Source organism: Catharus ustulatus, chromosome 3, assembly GCF_009819885.2.
Source record: "Catharus ustulatus isolate bCatUst1 chromosome 3, bCatUst1.pri.v2, whole genome shotgun sequence".
Classification (NCBI taxonomy): Eukaryota; Metazoa; Chordata; class Aves; order Passeriformes; family Turdidae; genus Catharus; species Catharus ustulatus.
In genome coordinates this window covers 19,651,864-19,675,699 of record NC_046223.1, presented here as the reverse complement: position 1 = coordinate 19,675,699, position 23,836 = coordinate 19,651,864, and the positions used below count along the sequence as shown (strand labels likewise).

Below are 23,836 nucleotides of genomic sequence, written 5' to 3'. Positions count from 1 at the left end.
TATTCCTCTTGGGTTTTCCACAGAGGCTTTGTAGGGCTGTGGGTTGGGCTCCAGCTCTCAGCACCAGCCCCTGGTTTTGCTGCTCTGGCACAGCCAATATTGTTTCTCACTAAGCCTCTGCTGTTTCCAGGAGTTCATTTGTCCTCTGTCTTTCCCCTCATTCTCGATCCCTTTCCCTCTGGCAGAGGAAGTCGCTAATGATGCAGCCAGGATTACAGGTATGGAGTGCACATGCTGTGCTTGGAGCCCTGGAGCACCAGTGATTCCCTTCATCCAGGACATGGGCTGGGATTGCCAACACTGCATCCAGAACAACCCCCCCAAACCTGCAGAAGAGCAGCTTGGTTTAAAACCAAGGAAACCAGCTACTAACTATCTTCAGACTCCTAACAGTGACAAAATGAGTCCTCAGAGTTACTTTTCCTGACTAAAAATCTTGGGAGATAAAAGGATTAAGACACCATTAGCAGACTCACCCATACCCTGCCCACACACTCCCTTTTTGATCCTATTTTCTACCTCATTTTTTAGCAGCCACCATTTATATGAGTTTGGAAATAGGAAGCATCATGTTAACAGAGAAAAGAAAGCAACCCCAGCAATACTGAGTCTCCCTTACCTCCAGAAGGGAAATGACAGCTATAGCAGCAGTTTTAGCAATGTACAATGAGACAAACACTTCAGTGGCAAGGAACAAGGAATGTTTGCCTTGTAAGCCCTGGTAAGTATTCAGGGGATATTTGATGCTGTGAACCTTCCTCCTGCCAGAGGATGTCTAGCAGGAATGAGAAAGAAGCACTTATCACACATCTAACAAGTGTTTCATCCCTACATTTACTATCCAATAGCACATCTCAAGAGGACACATACAAGGTCATTATCACAACTGAAAATAACAAGAGGATATTGGTTCAGTTACAGATTTTTACATGTTAAACAAAAAAACCATCTGCCTACAAAAATTGTAAAGAGAAGCTGAAGTAAAGCAGAACAAGGGTAAGCAGCTTTGACTACAGGGGTTTCCTGATAAAAAATGCAAAAGGGGAGACAGAGATACTCCCACTAGAAAGAGTGTGAATACCAAAAATCTCAGCCTCAAAAGACACCAACTATGTTACCATTGAAACAGAGAAATCCTAACGTTGCCTATCCTGGACTGACCAAGAGAGAGGTTCTTTCAGATTTATAGAGGCTCTCAGCCCACCAGGCTTTGGCTGAAGCATTTCATTAGCCAGGCTAACACATTTTTTATTTTATTTCACTTGCAAGCTCTGCTTCCCAGCTTCATACCCATCCCTCTAAACCTCAAGCCCTGGTAAGGTTATATTTGTATGACTACAAAATTAGTTTAATGAGAGGGCAAGGATGGAGTCAGTGGGCCATGGTTCTCCACCTCCAGAAAGCCCAGAGCCCAGTTTGTGTGGGGAGTACACACAGTCCAAGCGCATCTGTACTTAGGAGTCAGCTGTAGAATGGAGAAGTAGGGCAAAGTCACTCAGTTATCAGCATGGACAAGCCACCCCTGAGTGCACAGAGAGAAGTGTATCCTGCAGAGATTCACCTCCCAGTAGCTGCCAAATACAGAATTTTTCCACCCTTGATTAAAGCAGAAGCCCTAAATCCACAATAGAAGTGCCAACGAATGTTTTTCCTGGCAGGCTGAAAAATCAATAGAGCTTTCAGAAAAGGCACTCTCTCCAAAGCAGCACTGAGGAGGCAGAACAGAAATCATTACCCTTTACACTGACTGTGATGTAAGGATCAATGCACTGCCCAGCATCTTTCAGACCAATTTTCTCTATGTTGATGGTGAGTAACGTCATCCCGGGTTCAGATGGCAATCTGGGCAATAAAGTACCTGGAAAGAGTAAAGCATATTATTAACCCTTGGTGTCATCTCACAGCAGAGGCCTCATTTTCCCATATTTCCTCATGGAAGATACTGTTCTTAGGGGTTTCAAACTCCAAGGATTCCTATCCCAGTAGTACACACCACTATGGGAATGTCTGTGCACACACAACATCCTTTTACAAATTTCAGAGCCCCCCAGAAAAAAAACAGGACTGCCTCAAGTCAAACCAACTGAAAAAAACCCTAATGCTAAAAGAATAGAGGGGAACATTGTTTAAAGTGTTATTTCTTGCTGTCATGCAGAATAACCCATTCATGGAACTCACTTGATATAATTTTTGAGGATTAAATTTGGGAGGCTGGATTCAATCTGCAGTTGCAGGAGGCTTAGACACTTGATCAGGAGTCCCACCCCACTGAACATGACTTGGCTTCATGTTGAATGTTTAGACTGGGAGATTAAGGAGGAAAATGGCATTGTTGCAAATCACACAGAACATAAGGGAACCAGAAAACTGATCCTTAAGTGTTCTACTGGCCTGTACTTAAGTGGGGGGAAAGAAAAAAGTTTTTGCATCTGCCAAGTTCCCTTCTGCCTAAAGGAAGGAGTTCCCAGCTCTGCATTAAGAATATTTAGCACCAAAACTTGGTGATCAGTATAAATGAATCCTCACAGTGCTGAGGAAGACAGTGCAGCTGGCAAGAAATCCAGACTGCTCAAACTCACTAAAAGTAATGACATTCTGTCATCAAACACAGAGTAGGTTATTTCGTGCTGCATTTAGCAAAAACTGGCACACTTCAAGCCTCTCTCCCCTACTGGATGCACAAGCACCAGCACAGAAAACACTCAGGCTCATGAGCAAGTTTGCGTTAAAGTTTTGGTTTTGCAATGAAAAAAAGAAATCCTAAGGCTTGAGATCTAAACAATGTAATTAATTTCCTTTGACAAGTCCAATATGAGTTTTTCTTGACACAATTTTTTCCTCTCATCCACTTGAGGAGCTGTGGAACCACAAAGATTTTGTCTTACGAGAGACTGGCTTTGCAAGAGGGACCTTGCATTCTGCTCTGAAAACTACATGCAAGCTTCAGAGCATTCCTGCATCCAATCCCTCTCTCAGGATCACATGAAAGACTTGAATTCCCATCTCTGATGCTGTGTGTTTCTGTATTTCCTGTCCTGAGGAGACTTGGGGCCTCCAAAGCACCGTGTCTGCAGACACCTCCCAACACAGCAGAGCAGAGCTCAGTCCAGTGTTCTGAGCAAGGGCTCAGGCTTCTGCCTGCAGTGGGAGAAATGTCAGAGAGCAAACTTAGTAGGAGAGCCCCTCATTTCTGCAAAGCAGCTCATGCTTTAGTTAATCTTCCTGTTTCTTTCCTGAAGAGATGTCCAAAGATAGAGTTCTTATTTCAATCTAAGTGAAGGCAGAAGCAAGCTTGTCTTCTCTTTGGCTCAAACCCTTGCTTCACCGTATCTCATTTGTCTCCTAAAAGCAGCATGTCCCCCAAGAGCCAGGAGCAACTGCAGCCTTCAGCTTTCCTGTCCATCATTCCATGGGACTAAGTGATATGGTACTTGATAGAAAAATCACCTGAAAGGTGCCTCAGCCTGGTATTTATTATAAAAATAGTGGTTTAAGAAAAATGATTCTGTTCTTGAAGAATGCTTTCCACAATGTGTGAAATTGCAGAGTTGCAATGGACAGAGGGGTCAAACTCACTTCCAGGAGACAAGAGAACAGTAGGACAGAGTATCCAAGGAACAGTTTCCTTCCTGCCCTAGCAGGAGGAACAGCCAAGCCAGCAGTGGACTAGAACAGCTGACTGTAACCTGTCTGATACGAGCCACAGCCCCAGGCAGGCCTGTGCTGGAGCCTCCACAGCCACTTCACCCAGCAGCCACAGTAGGTGACAGTGCCCCTCTCCATGGTACAGCTTTCCTCCTGTCTGCCACCATGGCCTGGCTCACACTGAGGCCTTTCAGGAGAAAGCTGCAGCCACACCACACACAGCCACAGGCATCTCTGCCAGAGCAGGACGGGAGCATCTGCAGATGAAGGAAGTGTCTTCCAAGTGGCTTTCAGGGACACACAGTGAGCCAGCCCAGCAGCCCACTGCCACCAAGACACAGGCATTCCAACTCTCCCCTCCCAAATCTCAGTTCAGAGAAAGGGGAAAAAAGTGTCAAGTCTCCTGCTGGGCTCACAAAGTGAAGAGCACAGCACTGCAATAAAGTCATATATAACCAGGAGAAAGGCAGGAAACCTCTGCTGTTAGAAGCAGCAAGCCATTGGTCAGTTCAGCTCCACACAGCACAGAAGTCTAACTACACAAATACTGTTTGTGTATGATTTCCCATAAAATGTGTGTTCCAGTAAATAAAATCCAGCTACACCTACCCTGGGCTATACCACAAGCCAGAACCTCTAGAGTGCTGTTTAAATCAACAAACATGACGTTCCCTTTTCTCACAATTGTGTTGTGAGGATTGACACTCAGAGCTGTATGAAGAAGACCACAGGTGCATGAACATGAGCACAGAAATGACTGTACATACTAAAAGGTTCTCATACCTTTGTTGGCTCCTGGGTTAGATGAATGGGGCAATGTGATAACGATGAAGCCATGCATGGAGAAGACAAGACCATGGTCAGTTAGACAGTACAGTCACACACTATGGATTAAAGGCACATCAAAGCAAGGAGTGCAACACAACTCTGTCAATTCGATAGGGGAAGTTCACTTTACTCATAAGGCTCACCCCAGGGCTGCAAACTGCTTTTGTTTGGGACTTCCTGTGGTACTTGGGACAGACAGAATTCATCCCCATAAATGGATTTATCATGGTGAAAAACAAGGATTGAGACAGCAAATGTCAGCAATCAATATCACAACATATTACAGCCTTTTTGGAAGCTTGGCATGAACAGGTAGACTGTGCATGTCCACATCAGCTCAGCCTGCAGGGGCCATATTTAGCACTGTGCTTGGGATCACATCTGAATATCATCTGTTTTCTCCAGGCAGAAGTAATGCAACACCCCAGCTCTTTTGACCATTATTTCAATACTTGTTATCTCATTCCTGAAATACAAAGTTTGCCAGCCAGCTCCAAAACTAGAAACTTGTTTCTTCTGCCAAGAAATTTCAAAAAAAATTAAAACCTAAAGAACCTCTGTTGCAACATTTAAATTGTCAAAACCTGAAGTTACAGGAACACCTTCGCTAGAACCTGTTGGTAAATCCAGTTCTACAAATGCTTTCACATGGACAAGGACCTAAGCTAGGAAAATAAAAACCTCTCTTTCTCCTCTCACAGCCTGGCTTCACTCTAAGCTGCTGTTTCACCAAAGAGTGCAACACAAAAATAGGCAGCAACAACTTCTACATCTCTAGGAGGATGTGCTGCTCCTTGCAGGAGGAACATTGCCCCAATTTACGTTTGAAATGCTTCACATAGTTAAAGTGCATGGGATGAAAATACTGAGTTGGAATTAAAGGCTAATTATTTGAGGTAGATAGTACCACCCTCAGGTTCTCCATACAACTGTTTCACAGTAAGACACTCCTTGCTGAAAAAAAAAGTTCACTGGCCACCCTTGTGGGTCTCCAGTGCAGCATTAGGGCTTGTTTACATGAGCCTGCAGTTTCCCACTCAAATATTTCAAATCACAGGTGGACAAAGAGGATTTTAATAGCCAAAACTAAGAGATGCTACAGAGGCTGGCATGGCAAGGCTAGTGCCCTTACCTGGAACTCTAGCAGGAAAAGAGTCTGGAGACCCTGCTCCAGCTCCTCCTTCCTCATCATCCTCCTCAAACTCCAAGTGTTCCTCTTCTCCAGGTGCTAAAATCTTCCTGTAAAACATAAGAAAGAAGAAATGAGACCAACACTCAACTCATCACCTGGCTGTCAATTCACAAGCCAGCACCTGAGCATGGACAACACCCTTTAATGTCATTTCATACTTCTTAACTTCTACCTCTACCTACAGACTTTGACAGAGACTGCAGGAGCTCAGGACAATAGAAATCACAGAGCCTAAAGCCAGGAGGAGATACTGGAAATTTCAGAGAGATGTAGGGATATACCAAGTACCTAGACAAACAATTCAAAAGTTCTTTTATTTAGCAGTTTACACAAAGCATTCTGGCAAGCAGATGTCTCTAGAAATGTGTTTCAGGTGCACACCAGGTCCAGGCCATACACCCTTTCAGGTACATATCTGTACATGAAGTGATGTAAAAAGTTCTCTCTTACCTGAGTGGGACAGGCTGGACATCAAAGGGGAACTCCTTATTGTAAGTGAGGATATTCTTTAATACTGCAGAGAAAGGAAAAACTAAAAATCCATACTCATAAACCAGCATTAATTCTACTACTTTGCACAGCTGTGTCCATTCTGGCAGCATCTTCATTCACAAATAATAATAAAAATTTTAAAATAATCAGATCATACAAAAACCACCCCTCTTCTCTCATATTTTAACACTAGCACAGCTATGATCAAAACTATATCACTATAACATTCAGGCAGATGAATTGCACCTTGTGATTCTTGCAGTACAACAATCACTACTACCACACCCAGACAGAGAAGATAAATGTGGCAATAACCAAAATGATCTTGAGAAAATACTCCAGCCTCTGGGGTGAGGGTAGCAATCGCTGGTGGCTACTGAGAGCAGAGTGGTGGTGTTACTGGTATCAGCTCCAAACAGACTGAAATCTCCAGAGCTGATACACTTCAGCACATGTGGGTGCACATTCAGGCAGCCACCATGGGGCACCAAGTGTGCTGCTAACACAAAGCTCTGGTGAGATTTTCTGCTTCCCTTTTCAAACACAACTACCAGTGAAAGAGAAACTTCCAAAAACATGTGAAAGAAATAAGCATTTCATGATGGCTAAAGGGCCTAAAAATTTACAAGAGGACACCTGCAGGGAGAGGCACTCCTACCAGACAATGAATATCCCAGACCGGTGGGGGAAGCAGAGAGAAAAAAACCCTGACTACCCTCACAGAGCTTCACTTTGCAATAAGCACTCTCAAAGCAGAGGAATTCTCCCCTTAGGACTACTGAATGAGAACAAAACTCTTTTCAAACAACGTTCAGATTACACAAATACCAAGAGGTACTTAAATACCAGTTATGCTTAAGGAGCCATTGCCAGGCCCCTCTGCCTGAGCACACTACAACTCAGCCAGCACAGGAGAGCTTCCCTGTCTGCTTTCACATTCCCATCACCCAGCCTGGGCTCCTGCATTCACTTACCAGACACCATCTGAATGCTCTAAGAATAAATTATCCCTCTGGGAAACTATAAAGAAACCAAAAAGTCTTTCCAGTCCTTACTCATACTGTTTTCTGATTTCTGTGCCACAACATGAGAGGTTAATCAGTACCTGATCCCAGCCAGACATGATACATAAATACAGAGAAAGGTTTAAAGTGCCTTCAGTCAGAGCTGTGAGAGACAAAACTGATGCCATGTCTCTCTCTCCAAAGATTCTGCTCTTAGGGACCAGTAATGCAGATCTCAACATGAATCTGAAGAATCACAGCCACGTCCCACCAGAAAAGCAGCTGGATCAACAACAGATAGTTATCTTCCAGTGCTGCTGAGGTTCAGGAAAAGACGGGGATTTTTATTACTCTCAGAATTCCCCAGCTCTGAGAGATACACCATATCAGAAACAGAAAGTGAAACTACCCCAGGAGGAAAATTTCAGTGAAGTGAGATCTCTCACAGATCATAAGCACATCAAACAGAAGAGACAGGCATCACAGTAGCTCTCCTTCCCACTTTCCAAAGGTTGGTAAGTCCTCTCTTTGGGTAACCAGGTCCTCTTACGAGCAGCCCCTGAAAAACCCCTCCTCGTAATTCACTGCAGGCATCACTAGAGGGCCCAAAAAGCTCTACTGACTTGAGACCAGGCAAGAGGCAAACAGTTCTACAGCACCTAAAATCCTGCTGCTGCTGCTGCCTGAGGCTGAGCACTCCTGTCCTGCCGGGAACAAATGTGGTGCTGAATGTTCAGCTCAGAAGCAGAACCTCTTGCATTTTGCTGCACAAAGCTGTGGTTCAGGTTTTTAAAAAGCTTGGAGTTCTTGCTCACCACCAATGGCAAATAATTTTGCAAAGCTGTAACAGGGGTTTAAGTGCCTCTTTAAAGACCACCAGGATAAGCAGCAGGTCCACTACTGAGCCTGGTGAAATACTTATTCAAAGTCACTAAGGAAAAGCTAAGCAATAAAACTTTAAGGAAAAGAAAAATCCTCTTTGCATCTGCCCCAAGTGTGAGCTTCAGTTGATTGAAATAAAAATACCAGATCACAGGACAAAAAAATAGGATAATATGAACAGGAATCTCCATTGCAATGCTGTGTAAGACATCCAAGCTTTAAAAGGTTGGCTTGGGTTTTTTCGGATCTCTGCTTTGTTTTCAAAAACACAATTCACCTCTGGGTGAAAGAGCCCTTCCCCTGTGTAATGTTGCTGCTTGAGAACACAATTCCCAGAAAATTCTCCACTAGTGCAGTTAATGGGTAAATCCCAGCATTGTGGCCTCTATCTATGCTACATTTCCAACAGAAATCTTTTAAAAATACTGTTCTGCAGGCTCTTGTGCAGAAGTTGCCTTTCCTTTTGTGACGCTGGACAGTGTCACTTTGATTTGTACAGAATCACAGAATCTCCTGATTTGGAAAGGACCCTCGGGGATCATCACAGTCCAATTCCTGGCCCTGCACAAGACACCCCAGGGATCACACCCTGTGCCTGAGAGCATTGTCCTGACACTTCCTGAACTCTGTCAGGCAGGTGCTGTAATCACTTCTCTGGGAATCCTGTTCCAGTGCCCAACCACCCTCTGGGTGTAGCACCTTTTCCTGATATCCAACCTAAACTTCCCTGACACAACTTCAGGCCATTCCTCGGGTCATGTCCCTGTCACTACAGAGCAGAGATCAGTGCCTGTCCCTCCTCTGCCCCTCAGGAGGAAGTTGTAACTGCAGTGAGTCTCACCTCAGCCTCCTCCAGCCTGAACAGATCAAGTGACCTCAACCACTCCTTGTCGAGGTCCTTCACCACCCCCATAGTCTGATTTGATCAGCAGTTGGCTCTTTCTTGAAAGATTTCAAAAGAAATTACCAACGTAAGCCAGAAGATCAGGACACATGGTAAAGAGCACTGTCCATTTAGATTTTCTGTGACCATGATTTTTTCTGATACCTGTACTGATGTGTTTTTTTAATACACAACATAAAACCCAGACACCATGCTCCCCAGTATCCACTTGTCTTATAATTATCATGCAGGCATAAGGGATGCCCCAGCCCATCCATTTGTACTGTGCATTCTAACATGGTAATAAGCTTCCACAAAGAAATGTATTGGTGAGATTCAGTGTGTTAACAATGACTTCACACAGCACAGCCTCAAAAGAACTATTTGTATGTATGGAACCTCCTGTAGCATTATTCCAGTGCAAACTATCCAGTGAACAAATCCTGTAAACAAACAGAAGTAGCCAATTGCTTCACTCTCCAAGCTGCATGAAATGCAAGCTCAAGTAGGAAAAGTTAGAACTCGACAACACAAGATTAAGGGGAAGAAAAAAAAGTAAATCTAAGGGCCCTGGTTGTTATAACAACACCAAAACCATTCTGACAGCTTCAGGCACAAAAGTAATTAAAACAAGCCAAATTGTGTGAATAGCTGTTTTGTATGAATAGCTGTTTTTGTTCCACCCTAATGGAATGGCTTGACCTAACAAAGGAATCACTTATTTGCATTGCCAGCCCAGATTTTTTTAGCTTTTTCTGGTGGGATGCAAAAGAAAATTGACAACATGCAAATTTAAACACTTCACGGTGAGTTTTATGAAATGGCTGGTATTGGCATGATTAAGATTTACTCTATTCAAGATACACTTAAAAACCACAAAACAAAGGCACAATTCAGAGAGAAAGAGGTCAGAACCATCCAAGTAAGACAGCAGCATTAGGAACATCAATGTTCAATTTTGTTGTAGAAGCATCCGTTCTCCTCCAAGGAAAATAACTCAGTGTATTTGAAAACTGATGGCCACACACTCTTCCTCAGTTTTAATATAGTTGCTTGTTGTATGAGGTGTGGGCTGAATGCACTTCACACGAGCAGTTTTTTTGACAGCTAGAAATCAATTCTCTGATGGAGGGCAAGATAAACAACAGGACTGTTGCACCATAATTGAAATTTTGGACAGGGTTCCCGTCTCTCTTCCATCATTCAGTCACTCACAGGGCATTTGCACAATGGAGTATAAAATCCACAGTCATTCAATGATTACGACATTTTAAATACTTTGTAAACAGAGAGCAGCAGTATCTATACAGAAATATCCCAAGTCAGAGGATTCAGAGGCCAGACATGCAACATGTAGAGTGAGGAAGACCAAATATTCCAATACAGTTAAACCCTTTCCTGAGTTATGGTCTTCACCCATAAGACCCAGCAGTTTTGTAACATACCTTCACCATGCACTTTCAGGGAACAGTTTAAAAGCATTTGGACTCTGTTTTGGTAGAGATATCAGGAAGTTTAGCTCAATGCTCCACTTCTTAACCAGTTCCCCTGTAGGATCCTGTGCAGAGAAGCTCAGCCTACTCACGAAGGGGAAGCACTTTCCTGCCCGTCATATTTATCCCCAACACACCACTTAATGTTACAATTGTGTCATAGGCAAAATAAAACCAACTTCAGTCAGCATGAAGGAAGCTCTTCCACATTTCCTGTTCCCTGAGAATTGCAGAAACATTAATATTCAGGATAATATTGCTTAGATGTGGAAGCTCTAATCATAAGGATGCTTTGAGAACAAAGCAGCCAGTGTTACAGGAAGGAAAATGAAGCAGATAAATAGATACTTCCTATATGAAAAAGTTATTTCTGGATTGACATACCAAGACCTGACCCAGGATCAGTTGGGAAAAAACAACATCACACAAAAACCCTTCAAAGACTGACTCACATCCTCACTTTGACTCTCAACGTTGTTGGTCTGGTAGCATTACGCTGGGAGGTGATAGGTGATTGGCTACCATGAACACAAGTTAAATATTTTCAGAAGAAAAAATAAATGTCATGGTGCAAGAAGGAAGACCACAAAGTGTTGAAATACCATTCAACTAAGAAATGTGCAGGTAAATTATATAATGTACTATTGATAGCTTAAAATACTATTTTATGCAAATATTAGTAGTGCCCAAATTGTTTATTTGAAAATGAATATATTATTTGAAACAATACCAAGATACCACTTACTTGGTTCCAACTTCTTCAGATCCTCAAGCTTAAACTCATCCTGTGACTGGGTGGACTACGACAGGACAAAGAAAGAGTCAGATCTTTGGATGCACCTTCCTCTCACACAGATCTACCTTATCTCAAGAATAAGCATGCAAGGTGTTCCCTTTGTTCAAGCACACCAAGTTACTACAAAGCTACATCCCACCAAAAAGTCTCCAACAAATGGAAGGTTCACAGGTGAGGCAGAGTCTACATTACTTCTCACTTATTAAGAACAAACATATCCAATAATCCAAGCTCTAATGCAAGATAAATTTTTTAAACCAATTAGTTGTAAATTCTTACTGCACACAGGAACATTCACATTTCAAGACATGTCCAACATTGTGACACTGGCAGAAATTACAGTACACAGGCTGAGCTCGACAAAACTCAGCCAAGAAATCACTGAAAACAGAAGAGAAATTCCCATCTTTCTTTTCTCCAGCTCTGATGATGGTTTCCTCCTGTCTGTAGCACATACATGTACAGTTCTCAGTAAGCCTATCTGACTTACTAACTCAACAGAGAAGTTAGTAGTTTTTTATTCTGCGGTAGCTCACCAACAGTCTGGTAAGATTACTTTATTCTGAGACAAGTGGCAGAGCTGGCATAAAAAGGAGTGAAAATAAGAGGATTGACACTGGACATCCTCTTCTGAGTGGATGGTCAGGTCTCACCTATTATGCCATTCCCCCTTGGCATTCCTTGAGATTGCCCATTGTTTTCAACATTTAAGGTCCAATGAGGTTTTTTTTTTTTCTCTTGATTTTATCCAAGAGTGAATAGGGAATCTTCTGCAAGATTGTGTAAGGATACTAAACCATCTATACCCTAAATGTTAGGAGAGTGGGAAAAGATGAACACACTCACTAACTGCTTTAATCTCTGCTAAGAAACCATAACCTCCCCAAGTGAATTGGGCAAGAAGTTCTTGTACCCTCTCAAAAGGTTCTAAAATTCTTGACTTACTGCTGGGGAATCAACAGCAAGGAAGGCTGTTCTTGCATAACATCATCTCTCCAGCTTGGCAGGTTATGAAGAGTTGCATGGCTGCAGCTTCTGCTGCTGCTCCCAGATAGGACCTGACCCACCAAGTTGTTCCATAATGGAACATGCAGGCCCTTGTCAAAGTCACAGTGACTCCAAGCAAATGCAACACTCCCCAAACACCCCAGATTAGATCAAAATAAAATGACAGTTAGAGGTAACCAAATAATTCTTCCAATTCTACACAGCCTTGAGACTGGTCAGGCCCCACCTCATGAGTCCAGCATGCTGTATGCCAGCCTTTCAGACAGTTGAAGGCAGCACCTTGTCCAGCAACATGAAGTACTTGGTAGTGCTGCTGGGAGTAATTTGATACAAAATTTGCCTGTCATCACTCTTTCTTGGCAAAGAGGTAATCCAGTAACCCAAGCTTTGATTCATTCCTTCCCCATCCATGGTCTTTTGGAAATTTCTCTCACTTGCTTTTTGTTTTGGGGATAAGCATGTGCTGAGAAAAAACTATATCCACTCCCATGACATCTACTGTCAGTCCAGAAAAAAGCCCAAAGAATAGTTTACAAATTATTGTTTTCCCACATTTTCCAAGAGCACTGCCAGCTTTCCTGACTGCTAAAAGTAATTTTTATTCTACACACACATTTTCCTTTGTGGTCTGTGATGACTTGTGAAGCAGCTGAATAAGTCTAAAGGTCATTCTGGTGATCTTTTTGACCTTGCACACAGATTAGGAAGAGAAAAAAAAAGCAGTTCTGAAGGATGAAAATGAGGCAAAGAACCAAAACCACAAAATGTGGAGCTAAATTCCTGGATAAGCACTAATAGACACTCATATAAGCACTTGCAGTCTTTTTTAAGGCAGCCACCTGGGCCATCACGATGACAACCTGGAAATTCCAAGTGTACACTCCATTTTCAGAAGTTCAGGTATTCCTGAAGACAGTAAAAAAGTTTTAAAAAGCTCTACAGTTACCTGTTGCTAAAGTATGATGGCAGATAGGAAAAAGAGCTATACCTGTAAAGCTGCACTCCTCAGTTCCAAGCATGTTGCAATTTTAGCTATGGTTTTCTGAAAGGGAAAAAAATAATTTAGTACTGAAACTGTATTTGTCCAGATGAACACTTAAAGAATGTAAACACAGACAGTTGTTTTTCGGTTTTGGTTTTTGTTTTGCAAAGATTTCAGGTCTATTGTTCAGCATCAGAAGCTTTTTTTATAGAAAAGCAGGATTTTCTGAAAGCACAACAGATGAAAGACATCTCCACTTAACTCCCCTCCCACAGCCCAACAACACAGAGGGGGGTCATTCACTCTGCAGAAACTGTAATAATGCCTATCACATCATAAACTGTTTATAAACTCAACTGCTCTCAGATGATAGGGGACTGAAAAAAAAATAAATCCAAGCCAAGCAGTGCATTACCTCCTGAGAACCTGAGTGGTTTGGGCTGATTTGCCCTTTAGGAGCCAGGCCTACAGCTCCTTTACCAGGTTCCCAACCTCAGCACAGCAAGTCCACCCACATCAGACATGACACCAGCCCAGTATCTCAGCCCTAAAAAACACAGCCCACTCCTGTGGGTTTTGGTGGGAAAGGAAGTCTAAAGGTGGATTATTTTTCTAACTTTCTATTTTTGTGATTTTAAGAGACTTAAATACTGAGTGAATCATGGAATATATGTCTGAATTCAAACTTGTCAGCAATCTAAAATATCTGTGAGCAAAAATATGAAGCAATTTCTCATTTTCATTTAAAAATGTAGAAGAGAGGGCAGGGCTTCAGAATAGTCCATTGCAAGCAGTCTTGCTTTGTAGACAGTTTTAAGCTTTTATGTTTCACAAAGTAAGATGCTCCAGAACAAGTCACATTTGTTTCTATCACTATCAGCTGAAAGGAAGAGTTAAGACTTCCATTAGTGACATCAAGAGGACACAACTGCCCAGTGTATTTTTCCTGACCATCACAAGTTGGTTCATTGACTAAAACCTTTTTGTGAAGAAAAACGCCGTTGATTTGCAGAAATAAGGGCCAGATATAAACTCAAAATACTCTGTGGAACATTTATAGGGCAAGAAAACCAGCAACAAAGAAGCTACAAAGAAAAAAGCAGTTCACTTTCAAATTAAATTTCTCCCCAGAAGGAAGACTAAAGTTGAAATACGCCCCTGTAACTCATTCTCTCCTTTTAAATCAGGCAGTATAAAAACAGCTCCTCTACAAGCTGGATGCAAGGAGAGGAAAAGATTTCCTAGAGCACAACTCCAGCATCAAAGAACTTCAAGAGTATGGACACCAGGCTATGCAGTATCAGTCAAATCCAAAAGGAGGGTTATATTTTTTGGACTCCAAGGTGTTGGTAACAGCAGATAAAAACTAGGCATGCTTTCAGAGGTACCTCCCCCATCACCTCTTTGGCTCTCCTGCAAAGGGGTATCACAAATCCGTCTCAACCAACTCCTAGGCCCCCAGTAGTTTCAACAGACTGGGATTAAAACTAACTGCAGTTTCAGTTCACCTTAGGCCACACTGAAAGTTGAAAGAGTTCAGGAGCTGAATCATAAGTAGATCACACATCAATACCTCAAGGGCAGAGCCAACAGCTAGAGTGTGCAAAAGCCTCAGATACCTGATTTTTTGTCTGCCACCACAGGCTCATCAAAATTTTTGAAGCCATTTCTCCCCAGCTAGCATCTCCTCTTAATATTGTTACAACATGGCACTAGGCCAGACTTTACATCTTCATAACTTTTATTACTGTCCATTGTATGAAGGCCTTTCAAAAACTTCAGCTCTTCTGAGCACCTTCCCAGAAAGCAGTGAGTGATGCCTATTAACACAGGACACATTGTTCAGTCAACAAACTCCCTCCTCCCCAAAATAAATTCTGCTATACAACAGAGACCCATGACTAGATCTCCAGCACAGCTTGAAAAAAACACAGGTATTTGGAAATGGAAAAGAGCATATAAAGTCCTGAGTTCACTTTGAGACTTTCAGACCCACACTGCATACGTGGGTGTTGTGGATTTGTTTACATGTACTGCCAGGCTGGGTGGGAGGATACCAAGCAGTACTTCAAAAGCAGATTATCAGTCCCAAGAATGAGAACACACTACAGCCATCTAATCAGCTGCAGCATAATAAAAGGAATTCATTTTTATATTTTGTGAACATCTGGAAAAATATATTTGGAAAGGTAGATGCTTAAAGAGGAAGGTGTGAAATAATGGGTAAAAGAAAGGAATCCACAGGTTCCCTAGGGAAGGGAGGGGAATCTCTGAGGTTTGACTACAGCTCCAGCATTTGCAAAAGCCCAGCTGTTCCAATGGTTTGGGTGTTGACTGCTGAGCAAAGAGCATGCCCATTCTGTGTGAGGTCAAAACTCCTCCACTTGCACAACAGAAAGAGGGCTATGAGTTTGCAGGGTACCAGCACACAGTCTCCATGCCTCACCACAGAACCAGAACATGTAAACAGATTTTCACCTGGCTCTGCCCCTCCTAGTCTCTCTCTTTAAGCCCACATCATAAATGAGGTCTCAGAAGCACTGCTCAGCCCCTATCTCCTTTGTTAATTCACCAGTAAATTCAACAACTCCACTATTCCCTATCCTGCAGATTCATAACCGTGTGTTCTGAAAACTGCCCAAACTAGGAACCTCCTCACAGAACAAAGAGCAATACAAAATGTGTGTCCTCTGGCTCCTGGGGGCTGAAGGGCAATAATGGCTCTAGAAACAGATTAATTGAAGAGAGTTTGGGAGTCTTAAAATAGTAAAGAATAGGTTTTATATGGAATCTATTGAAATATGGCAAGCTCCCAGCAGGCATTATTCATAACTATTTTTTTAAGGGACCACACCCAACCCAAAAGTTAAAAATGCAGCTAAACACTGCTATCATTTTCAGCTGCAACTATCCCATGCAAAGGCTCCTTTTTGCAGCAGGGAAAACATTCTGCATCTCATTAGAAAGACTGAAGCCATAATTAACTTTGCTAGTTTAAAATAGTTTAGATTCAGTTTTACATAAACTCATGATTAGAATGGGGAAATGTCAGTTGATCTCGTAGTCAAGGTTTCTTCAGAGCAGTTGTGTGAGTAATGACTGTGCTAACTGTAATGCAGGCAAAGATGTTTGCACAAACACAGAGCCAGAGCAGAGCTTGGCTTTAACCAGAGTTTAGGCTGTTAGAAGACCAGTAGTTTAATGAATCATGCTAAGACTGTTCAACAGTGCTCGTATTTCAGCAAGCTATCATTGCTTCAAAAGCACGATTTTCTAACACTGACGAGAACTCAGCCTACAACAAAAAAAGTTACATGAGAAGCAACAACTGTGGCTGGAAGAGGGCTTTAAAGGTCACAATTATTGCACAGAGAACTGGGTGAGAGTAACTGTAGCTGGAGGCAAGCTGACAGACACAGCCAAACCTAACTGGAACAATTCCTATCGCAAAACACAGTGGCTGATCGTGAATGAAGATGGGTTTTTTAAAGAATGGAGGTAAAACAATAAACAGCAGTTTTCAAAATGTTTGGACTGAGGCAAATTCACCAGTAACTGTATCTCTTAGTATTCCACACGTGCTGCCTCTAGGTGATAAAACTTGCACAGCCTCTTTATAGCTACTGAAGGCAGACTAAACACAGTGATTTGCTGTTTACAGGAACCGCAGAGAAATTCTTCAATAAAATTCACAATCACTAATGAAGATTCCAGCACTGTCAATTACCCAAGTCAAGACAGAGCCTTCCCTAAGAGCTAAAACTCCAGGATTATGTCCAGCAATAGTTATGACAATCCATCAGAATTTGAAAACACAGGAGTGAGCAACAAAATCTGGAGCCTGCTCTATCACGGCAAACACACAATGTTTGAAAACTGATTCTTTAGGAACAAAAATGGGAGATAGAACTATTTAAAAGCCTGAATCCTTACCATAAACAATACATGTATTAGAAGATAAATGATAACTGACTCACAGTATGACCAGAAAAGAAACTGGTGGTATCTGTCAAGTGTTCTTAGATTAACAGATTTTTATGATTACATTAGTGAGTAACACACCAACCACCAAATTTCATGTAGCCATATCTGCACTGTAACACCATCTGTGATGCACGATATAAACCCAAACGTGGTAAAAGTTCATACAGACAGATAGAGATGAGGATTTGAACCTAGTCTTGTCCTTTCCCTGCAGCTGTAAAGAAAGTAGCATCCCCTTGGTACAGACAAATCACTGCTGAAATCCTCCTTCCCCACAAGGTAGGTCAAATAAGAAACTACAGCCTCACAGCAATTCTCAGCAGTTGACTAAAAAGCTACCCAAAAATCCTGCAATGAGGGTAGATCAAGCAAGTGGAAATCATAATTAGCTTCATGGCCTTTCAATATATGAAATTCTGCACACAGCCTTGGCCAGTGACATGAGATAAGCAAACCTTGAAGGTTACAGACTCTTCCATGGTTAAAAAAAAAATTTTTAAAAAAAGTGGCTCTTGTGTAACATACAGAGCCTGAGAAAGTTAAGATATTAGGGAAAGAGATTTTTGGGAACCAGAAGGAAAAAACATGCTGGTGGGTGCACTGCCAGGAGAACAGTTGAGCAAAAGTTACTGATTTGTAGCTGATTTTTGGAAGGGCAGCAGGAAAGAAGATATATTTCTATTAAACCAAACTGCTTGCAAGCCCAGCATACACCAAGCCCTCCAGCCACATGCCATATGAATGATATTAGTGATGATAGTAATTAGTCATAATCACTAGATGATATACTGGCTGAGCTCCTGCAGAAAAAGGGAAGATCAGCACAGCAAGGAGCTTTACTCAGAGATTTTGCTGTGCAGAGTTTTAAGTGCTTTTTTCCATGCAATAGCAAGACTCTGGTCATATTTTTTTTTGTGACTAGCATTCCTCATGGTAGAGGAGATAAAGTGTTCTTTCAATGAAATGCTGGGGAATTGGTTTGTGCATGTGGCTAATGAAACAGCTATTTGATAACCAGACTCAAAGATTCAATCCATCAGCCACTTAATGATCTGCAAAACCCAGCAAGTGATAAAAATGCCATTCTCTTTTATAAAATTATATCAGCTTTAGAAATGGGTATCACTCTGCTAGGATGTAAAACCACCACCCATTACATTTTTTTCTTTTTAGAAGACTGTTGCCTTAAGACATGACAGCACTTGTGCATGAAACATCTGAGGTCAGTTATCTCCACTTCCTGAGCCCCCCAGGCCTTCCCTCACAGCTGACCTCATTCACTTCCACAATCTGGTCCAAGGTCCTTTTCATGAGACTCAGGGAACATCTGGAGGCAAAGCCCTGAGTGGTTCTGGTTCCCATACCCACAGGAGATGATGTCTCCAGAAGTGAGATTAACAGCTTCGCCTTCATGAAGTAACTACATTTTCAAAAGTCTCCACAGAGGGGAAACACGCAGTAAAGATGACTCTAGCTGAGAATGATGGAGAAAGCTACCAGCAAGGGAGGGAGAGCAGAAGCATTCAAGGAATAAACAGCTGTCCAATATTAACAAGGCTCTCATGGCTCATAGTGCAGGAAAAGTGGACCAAATGCTTCTCCAAAATTATGGCTCTGTTTAAGGCAATCATGAGCTTTATCATCTTTGCAGAAGGTAAGCAGAACATGGAAGAGCAGGTCTTTGCTTTTCACATTGGTACACCTTGAGGAAACAGCCAGAAAGCTCTCTCAGAGTCTATGTAAAGGTGCATTACTTCGAGCTTCTTTACACACATCAGGTTTATCTCAAATTTCTGTAGCCAGCACCTGTTTTCAGCACTTACATTCCCAAGCACAGTTCCCATTACTCTAGCATCCTATTACCGTTGGTGAGATTCTGAGCTAGCAAATGTCAATCTTCAGGTAACAGCATTGCTCAAACAAGTGATCTTATGACATGCAAATCTGGAAATACACATCTCTAGCTTTTTATTCCTAAGAAGAACATGCCTTTATAGAAGACAAGGAAATATAGTAGGGCCTCGTATCTAAAAACATTTTATTTTGCAGTAAATACTTAAGTGCATGAGTCCACTTAAATCCCATCCCAGAACTGCAGCAGTACGTTGCTAAGACAAGAAACAGCCTTTCAACTGAGGGGAGAGAGGGAGGAGTAAAGTAATTTCAATATTTTGAAATATTATAAACAAATAACAGTCTAAGAGGCTGCTAGGGAGTATTCTGCCAGGACCTTTCCCTGTCAGGTGTTACATGTTAAGCTTTCATCCCCCTCACACACCCTCAAATGTCTGCAGTTCAAGATGTTTCGTATTCAGAGCTCATGACATAAATTGTGCTAATGTTGAATAAGCAAGTTATCAAACATTACTCAAAAAAAAAAAAAAAAAAGAAACACCCAGGTTATGAAGGACTCTGGCCAGCATGCCTGACATTCAATAGCAAAGCAGAGCATCCCTCACATCTAACAACAGCAACCGTTTTAGCCACGCTGGGCTCTGTTTCTGTTTGTAAATATTGAGGGAGGAAAAAAGGTCTCATAAGGCTCTGGCCTGCAAGATAAAAAAACATAACACACATCAACCTCTATGAGTCAAGCTCCTTGCCTGAGCAAACAGCAGTACTCACCTTTTGATCTTCTGTGAATTCCGAGTTGTTGTGCTGAGACTGTGCCTCTTTCTGGAGGTGCCTTGCTAATCTGGATAGGGGAAAAGAAAATTGTAGAGTGGGAAAACAACACAAACACACACACCCCAGCTCCAGAAAATGTGTCAGCCAAAAGGTTCATAGGCTGCTGCTCCAAAGAGGTTTGCATTGGTTTTGCTGTTGTGTTCTTGGTTTGAAACAAAGTTTTCTATAGCCATGAGAGTTCATACTTAAGGAAAAACCCCAGAAGGTGGGCAAAGTGTGCAGCTACATTAGGCTGCACATTAGGAAAGACTAATGCATCCTGAAGGAAGAACAGGCAAGAGAGTCCTTATAGCCAACAGCCCCTTTTACTAGCATTGACTTTTTTCCTCTCACAATGCCCTTTTATAACACCCAACCACAGCCCCCGTGCAGACCCACAGAGGTGCAATCCCACACGCATTTCCCAGGGAGAGGCTGAGGTGGGTGAGATGCCGGGGGGCTCGGCTGAGGGCACCCTAAGTCATGGCACGTGCTCTCCCAGCACTGGGAGCCAGGCACGGGCGGCTTGGCCCAGGCTGTCGGGGCGGATCCGCTCACATTTGTGCCTGTCAGCATCACAGGAGGAGCACAAACCCCACCCCTCGTCATCACCAAGGCAGGAGTACCAAGGGGTTTGGAAAGTAACAGTAAGCAAACAGCTCGAGAAAGCGAAAGGAAGCTGGAGGGAAGCTATGGGAAGAGTTACAGTTTCCGTCCCGGGAGGAAGGAGAACATTAAACAAGCAAAACCTCTGGGCAATTGTTGCCATTCCCTGTAAATAATTTTTTTTTTACAAGCAGAGGGAGAGGGAAGACAGGGATTGAGGGGAAACCCAGGGACATCACAATAGGCTTCCTCCTGGAACCTCACAAGTTTGTACTGTGAAAGGGACTCTGCTTCTCTTCACTGCTGTGGGCATTGGCCCAGCTTTAAGAGGGGCTTATAAAATATATACACCAAGATACATCCAGCAGAACAGATTGTTGTCAAAGCCTGTGGCAGGAACAAAAAATCAGAACTCAATTTCTTTGCTTTTCCACACAATAAGTTCTCAAAAAAATGCCCATACTGATTGAGGCCACTGTAGCTTTTAACTCTCACCAGGGAAAACTCAACCAAACAGGATGAGGTAACTGCACAACTTGGTGGTGTTGTCCCCCTTCACAAATGGAGAAAGATCTGGGCTGAGAAAAGACAAAAAGCATAAACATGCTTGAACCCAAAAGTACACTCCTTGCCTACTGCCTACAGAGAAAGGGCATTTTATTAAAGTAATGATTTAAGAAAACAGATCACCATAGCAGCAACATGCCACCCACAACAGGCAGCATCACAGCATTAACATTTCTGCAAGTATCACTAACACAACCCTCTTTCCATTTGTTACTAATACAAAAAAAAAAAAAAATCCACCCTAATCCAAATAAATGCATCTGGCATTCTCCTTGAAGCTCATTCAAAGTTGGATGAGACCAAGCTCCACAGATGGGGACATTTAACAAGGAAGCCCCTGCTTACAGCTCGAAGGGTTCCTGCGTGAATAATCACCTGAACAACTGAGGGCCAATCTTTGTACCACACTTCTTGTACTTCCAGGGGTAATGTGAAGACCTGAGCAGATGGACACAGGAGGTACATAACTGTGTTTTACATCAGGACTTCGATTTTTCCAAAATCCAAGCTATCTCAGCATCAGCAAACCCAGTGTAAGCAGCTGTCCTCCAGGATGCTCATGTGGATCAGCACAGACTGTGCTGGTGTTCCCAGCACTTGGACAAGAGCAGCACCTCACCTGCTCATCCCATCTCAGCCAACACCATAAACCCATCCTGCAATGTCTCTCTAGAACTACAGCTCGGTATTTTGCCCCGTGCTGCTTGTTTGCAGCTTCTATCCTACAGCTTGATATTGTTATTAATTTACCTGCTAAAGATACAGGACAAAGAAGATATACGCACAGAAAAGGTTTTGCTCTTCCCTAGGAAATCTCTCCCTTGAGCTTCTCTCTCCTTTCTACTCAGTCCTCAGACCACAGAGTTCATCAACTATCAAATATTTAGCAGAAACTCACTGATAAGAACAGCTTCCACCCAAGAGGAGCTTTCTTACAAAGACACCACACTGCTCCCAGGTCAGAACAGAGCCAGGGTATGGAGATCACCTCAGCTCTTGTCCGACACAAGCAACAGATTGAGGAAGGCAACAGAAGGTGCACTTCAATTCTCAAACTGGACTGTCTGCAAATGTTTAGCGACCTCGCTTCTCAATGAAGAGAGCTCAGAAGGAGAGCCCAAAGACTTCACTCACTGCTCAAACAGTTTAAAGCATTAGGATTCTACTGGACTCCTTGTAGACATCCACATAAGGGCAGTTAGTAAAAATATCTTCTTTCATTTCTTGATGATTCTTTTTTTCTGCCGAGATACAGATCTGGAAGAGAACTTCTTTTCATCTTTCTGCCAAGGTTTGTAGAGTAACAGCTTGCCTTATTCTAAAGGCCATCAGCAAACTGCAAATCACTGAACTTGCATCATCCTTCCTGGTGAGTGAATGAAATTAGGATATTACAGCCTCTCCTGAGCACATGGTATGTGGCCAGCAGACCGGTTATTCTGAATGACAACTGAACTGGCAGCTGATGTGGTTACAACCCAGCTTGACCAGTCCTGAACAGTGCTAAAAGGTCCCTCAGGGAGCATCTCTTCAGCTGACTTTCTCTTGGCAAACAAGCGCAAACCCTTTTGACAACTTCCAGAAAATTCACCATGAGAAGCCTAGCCTGAAATACTCCAATCATGAAGAAATAACTTCCATTGTCATGGTGAATGGAGTAGTAGGGAAGAATATCTGCCTAAAGGTACCAGGTGCGTTTCCAAGGAGTCCATAAACAGTGCCCTGTAGCTGATACTCCTCTGCTGCCAAAGGATTTGTGGATGGTGCGATCTCACCCTGTGCCAGCCAGGCTGACTGGGACCCCCAGGTTACCCACTCTCCCACCCCGGTACCATCAGGGACACAACACACAAGCGTGTGATGGACCCCTTTTCATTCTGATGGGTTGGCTGGGGGTTTTTTTGGTTGAGGTTGATGCTTAGGCAGCCCATTTACCAGGCTGCTTCGTTCCCACAAGCCAGGGCAGCTGGGTGATGGCATGGGGGCATCCCGGTCCAGTGGTGCTTCGGGGGCTCCACCCACCAACCACCCCAGCAGCCCACGCTCACAAAATCACAACCTGGTTTGGGCTGGAAGGGACACCAAAGATCACCTTGTTCCACCCACTGCCATGGGCAGGGGGACACCTTCCACCAGACCAGGTTGCCCTAAGCTCCATGCTGGCCGCTCCCGCCCTCCCAAGAGAGCAGGACGGCGGGCTCCCGCCGCGCCCCCGGGCCGGGCACCGCCGAGGGGACGGCCAGCCCTCGGCCCCGCGCCTTGGGGAAGGGCCGGACCCCCCGGCGGGGCCCAGGGGTGAGGGGGCCGCGGCCTGGGCCCGCCGGGGCCCCCCTGCCCTGCCCCGCCCCGCCCGGGGCCGCTCCCTCACCCCGGCGCCTCGCCCGGGACTCCGGGGCCGTGCCGGGCCCGCACTCACATCTGGTACTCGTCGATCGCCTCCACCAGCTGCCCCCAGGAGTCGAAGTCGGTGCCCTTCCTGAAGCTGGCGCCCCAGCGCTGCAGGAGGCTGCGGGCCGCCTCCGACATAGCCCCAGCGCTAGGGCACCATGCTCACCCCGCGCCGGGGCACCCACCGCGCCGGACAGCCGCTCCCGCCAGCCCCGCGCCGCCGGCACCGCCCCGCCCGGCACAGCCCGGCCCGGCCCCCGGGACACCCGAGCGCGGCGGCGCCTCCCGCCCGCACCGCCCAGCCGGGGAGGCGGCGCCGGCCGCGCCCGCCCGCGCCATCGCTACCGAGGCGAGCGCGCCGCTTCCGCCCCGGTACCTGTCATGGCGCCGGTCACGTGCGCGGGGCGGGCCCGCTCCGC

At 43.9% G+C, this 23,836-nt stretch overlaps 1 protein-coding gene across 2 annotated transcripts in view; it reads right to left on the bottom strand.

Moving 5' to 3' along the window:
* AIDA (axin interactor, dorsalization associated) overlaps nt 1-23,704 on the bottom strand; it is a 28,325-nt gene extending 4,621 nt beyond the window's left edge. Inside the window, exons 1-8 of one of the 2 annotated variants that reach the window (XM_033054974.2) lie at nt 23,446-23,635; nt 19,815-19,884; nt 13,212-13,265; nt 11,165-11,219; nt 6,116-6,179; nt 5,606-5,712; nt 4,429-4,440; nt 1,736-1,858 (exon numbers count right to left, since the gene is read on the bottom strand). In XM_033054974.2, coding sequence (XP_032910865.1) covers nt 1,736-1,858; nt 4,429-4,440; nt 5,606-5,712; nt 6,116-6,179; nt 11,165-11,219; nt 13,212-13,265; nt 19,815-19,884; nt 23,446-23,555 — 595 coding nt within the window. In that variant the 5' untranslated portion in view covers nt 23,556-23,635. Of the gene's footprint in view, nt 1-1,735; nt 1,859-4,428; nt 4,441-5,605; nt 5,713-6,115; nt 6,180-11,164; nt 11,220-13,211; nt 13,266-19,814; nt 19,885-23,445 lie in introns of both variants that reach the window. The other variant, XM_033054975.2, reaches the window with a different exon arrangement.
* Nucleotides 23,705-23,836: the final 132 nt, after the last annotated feature.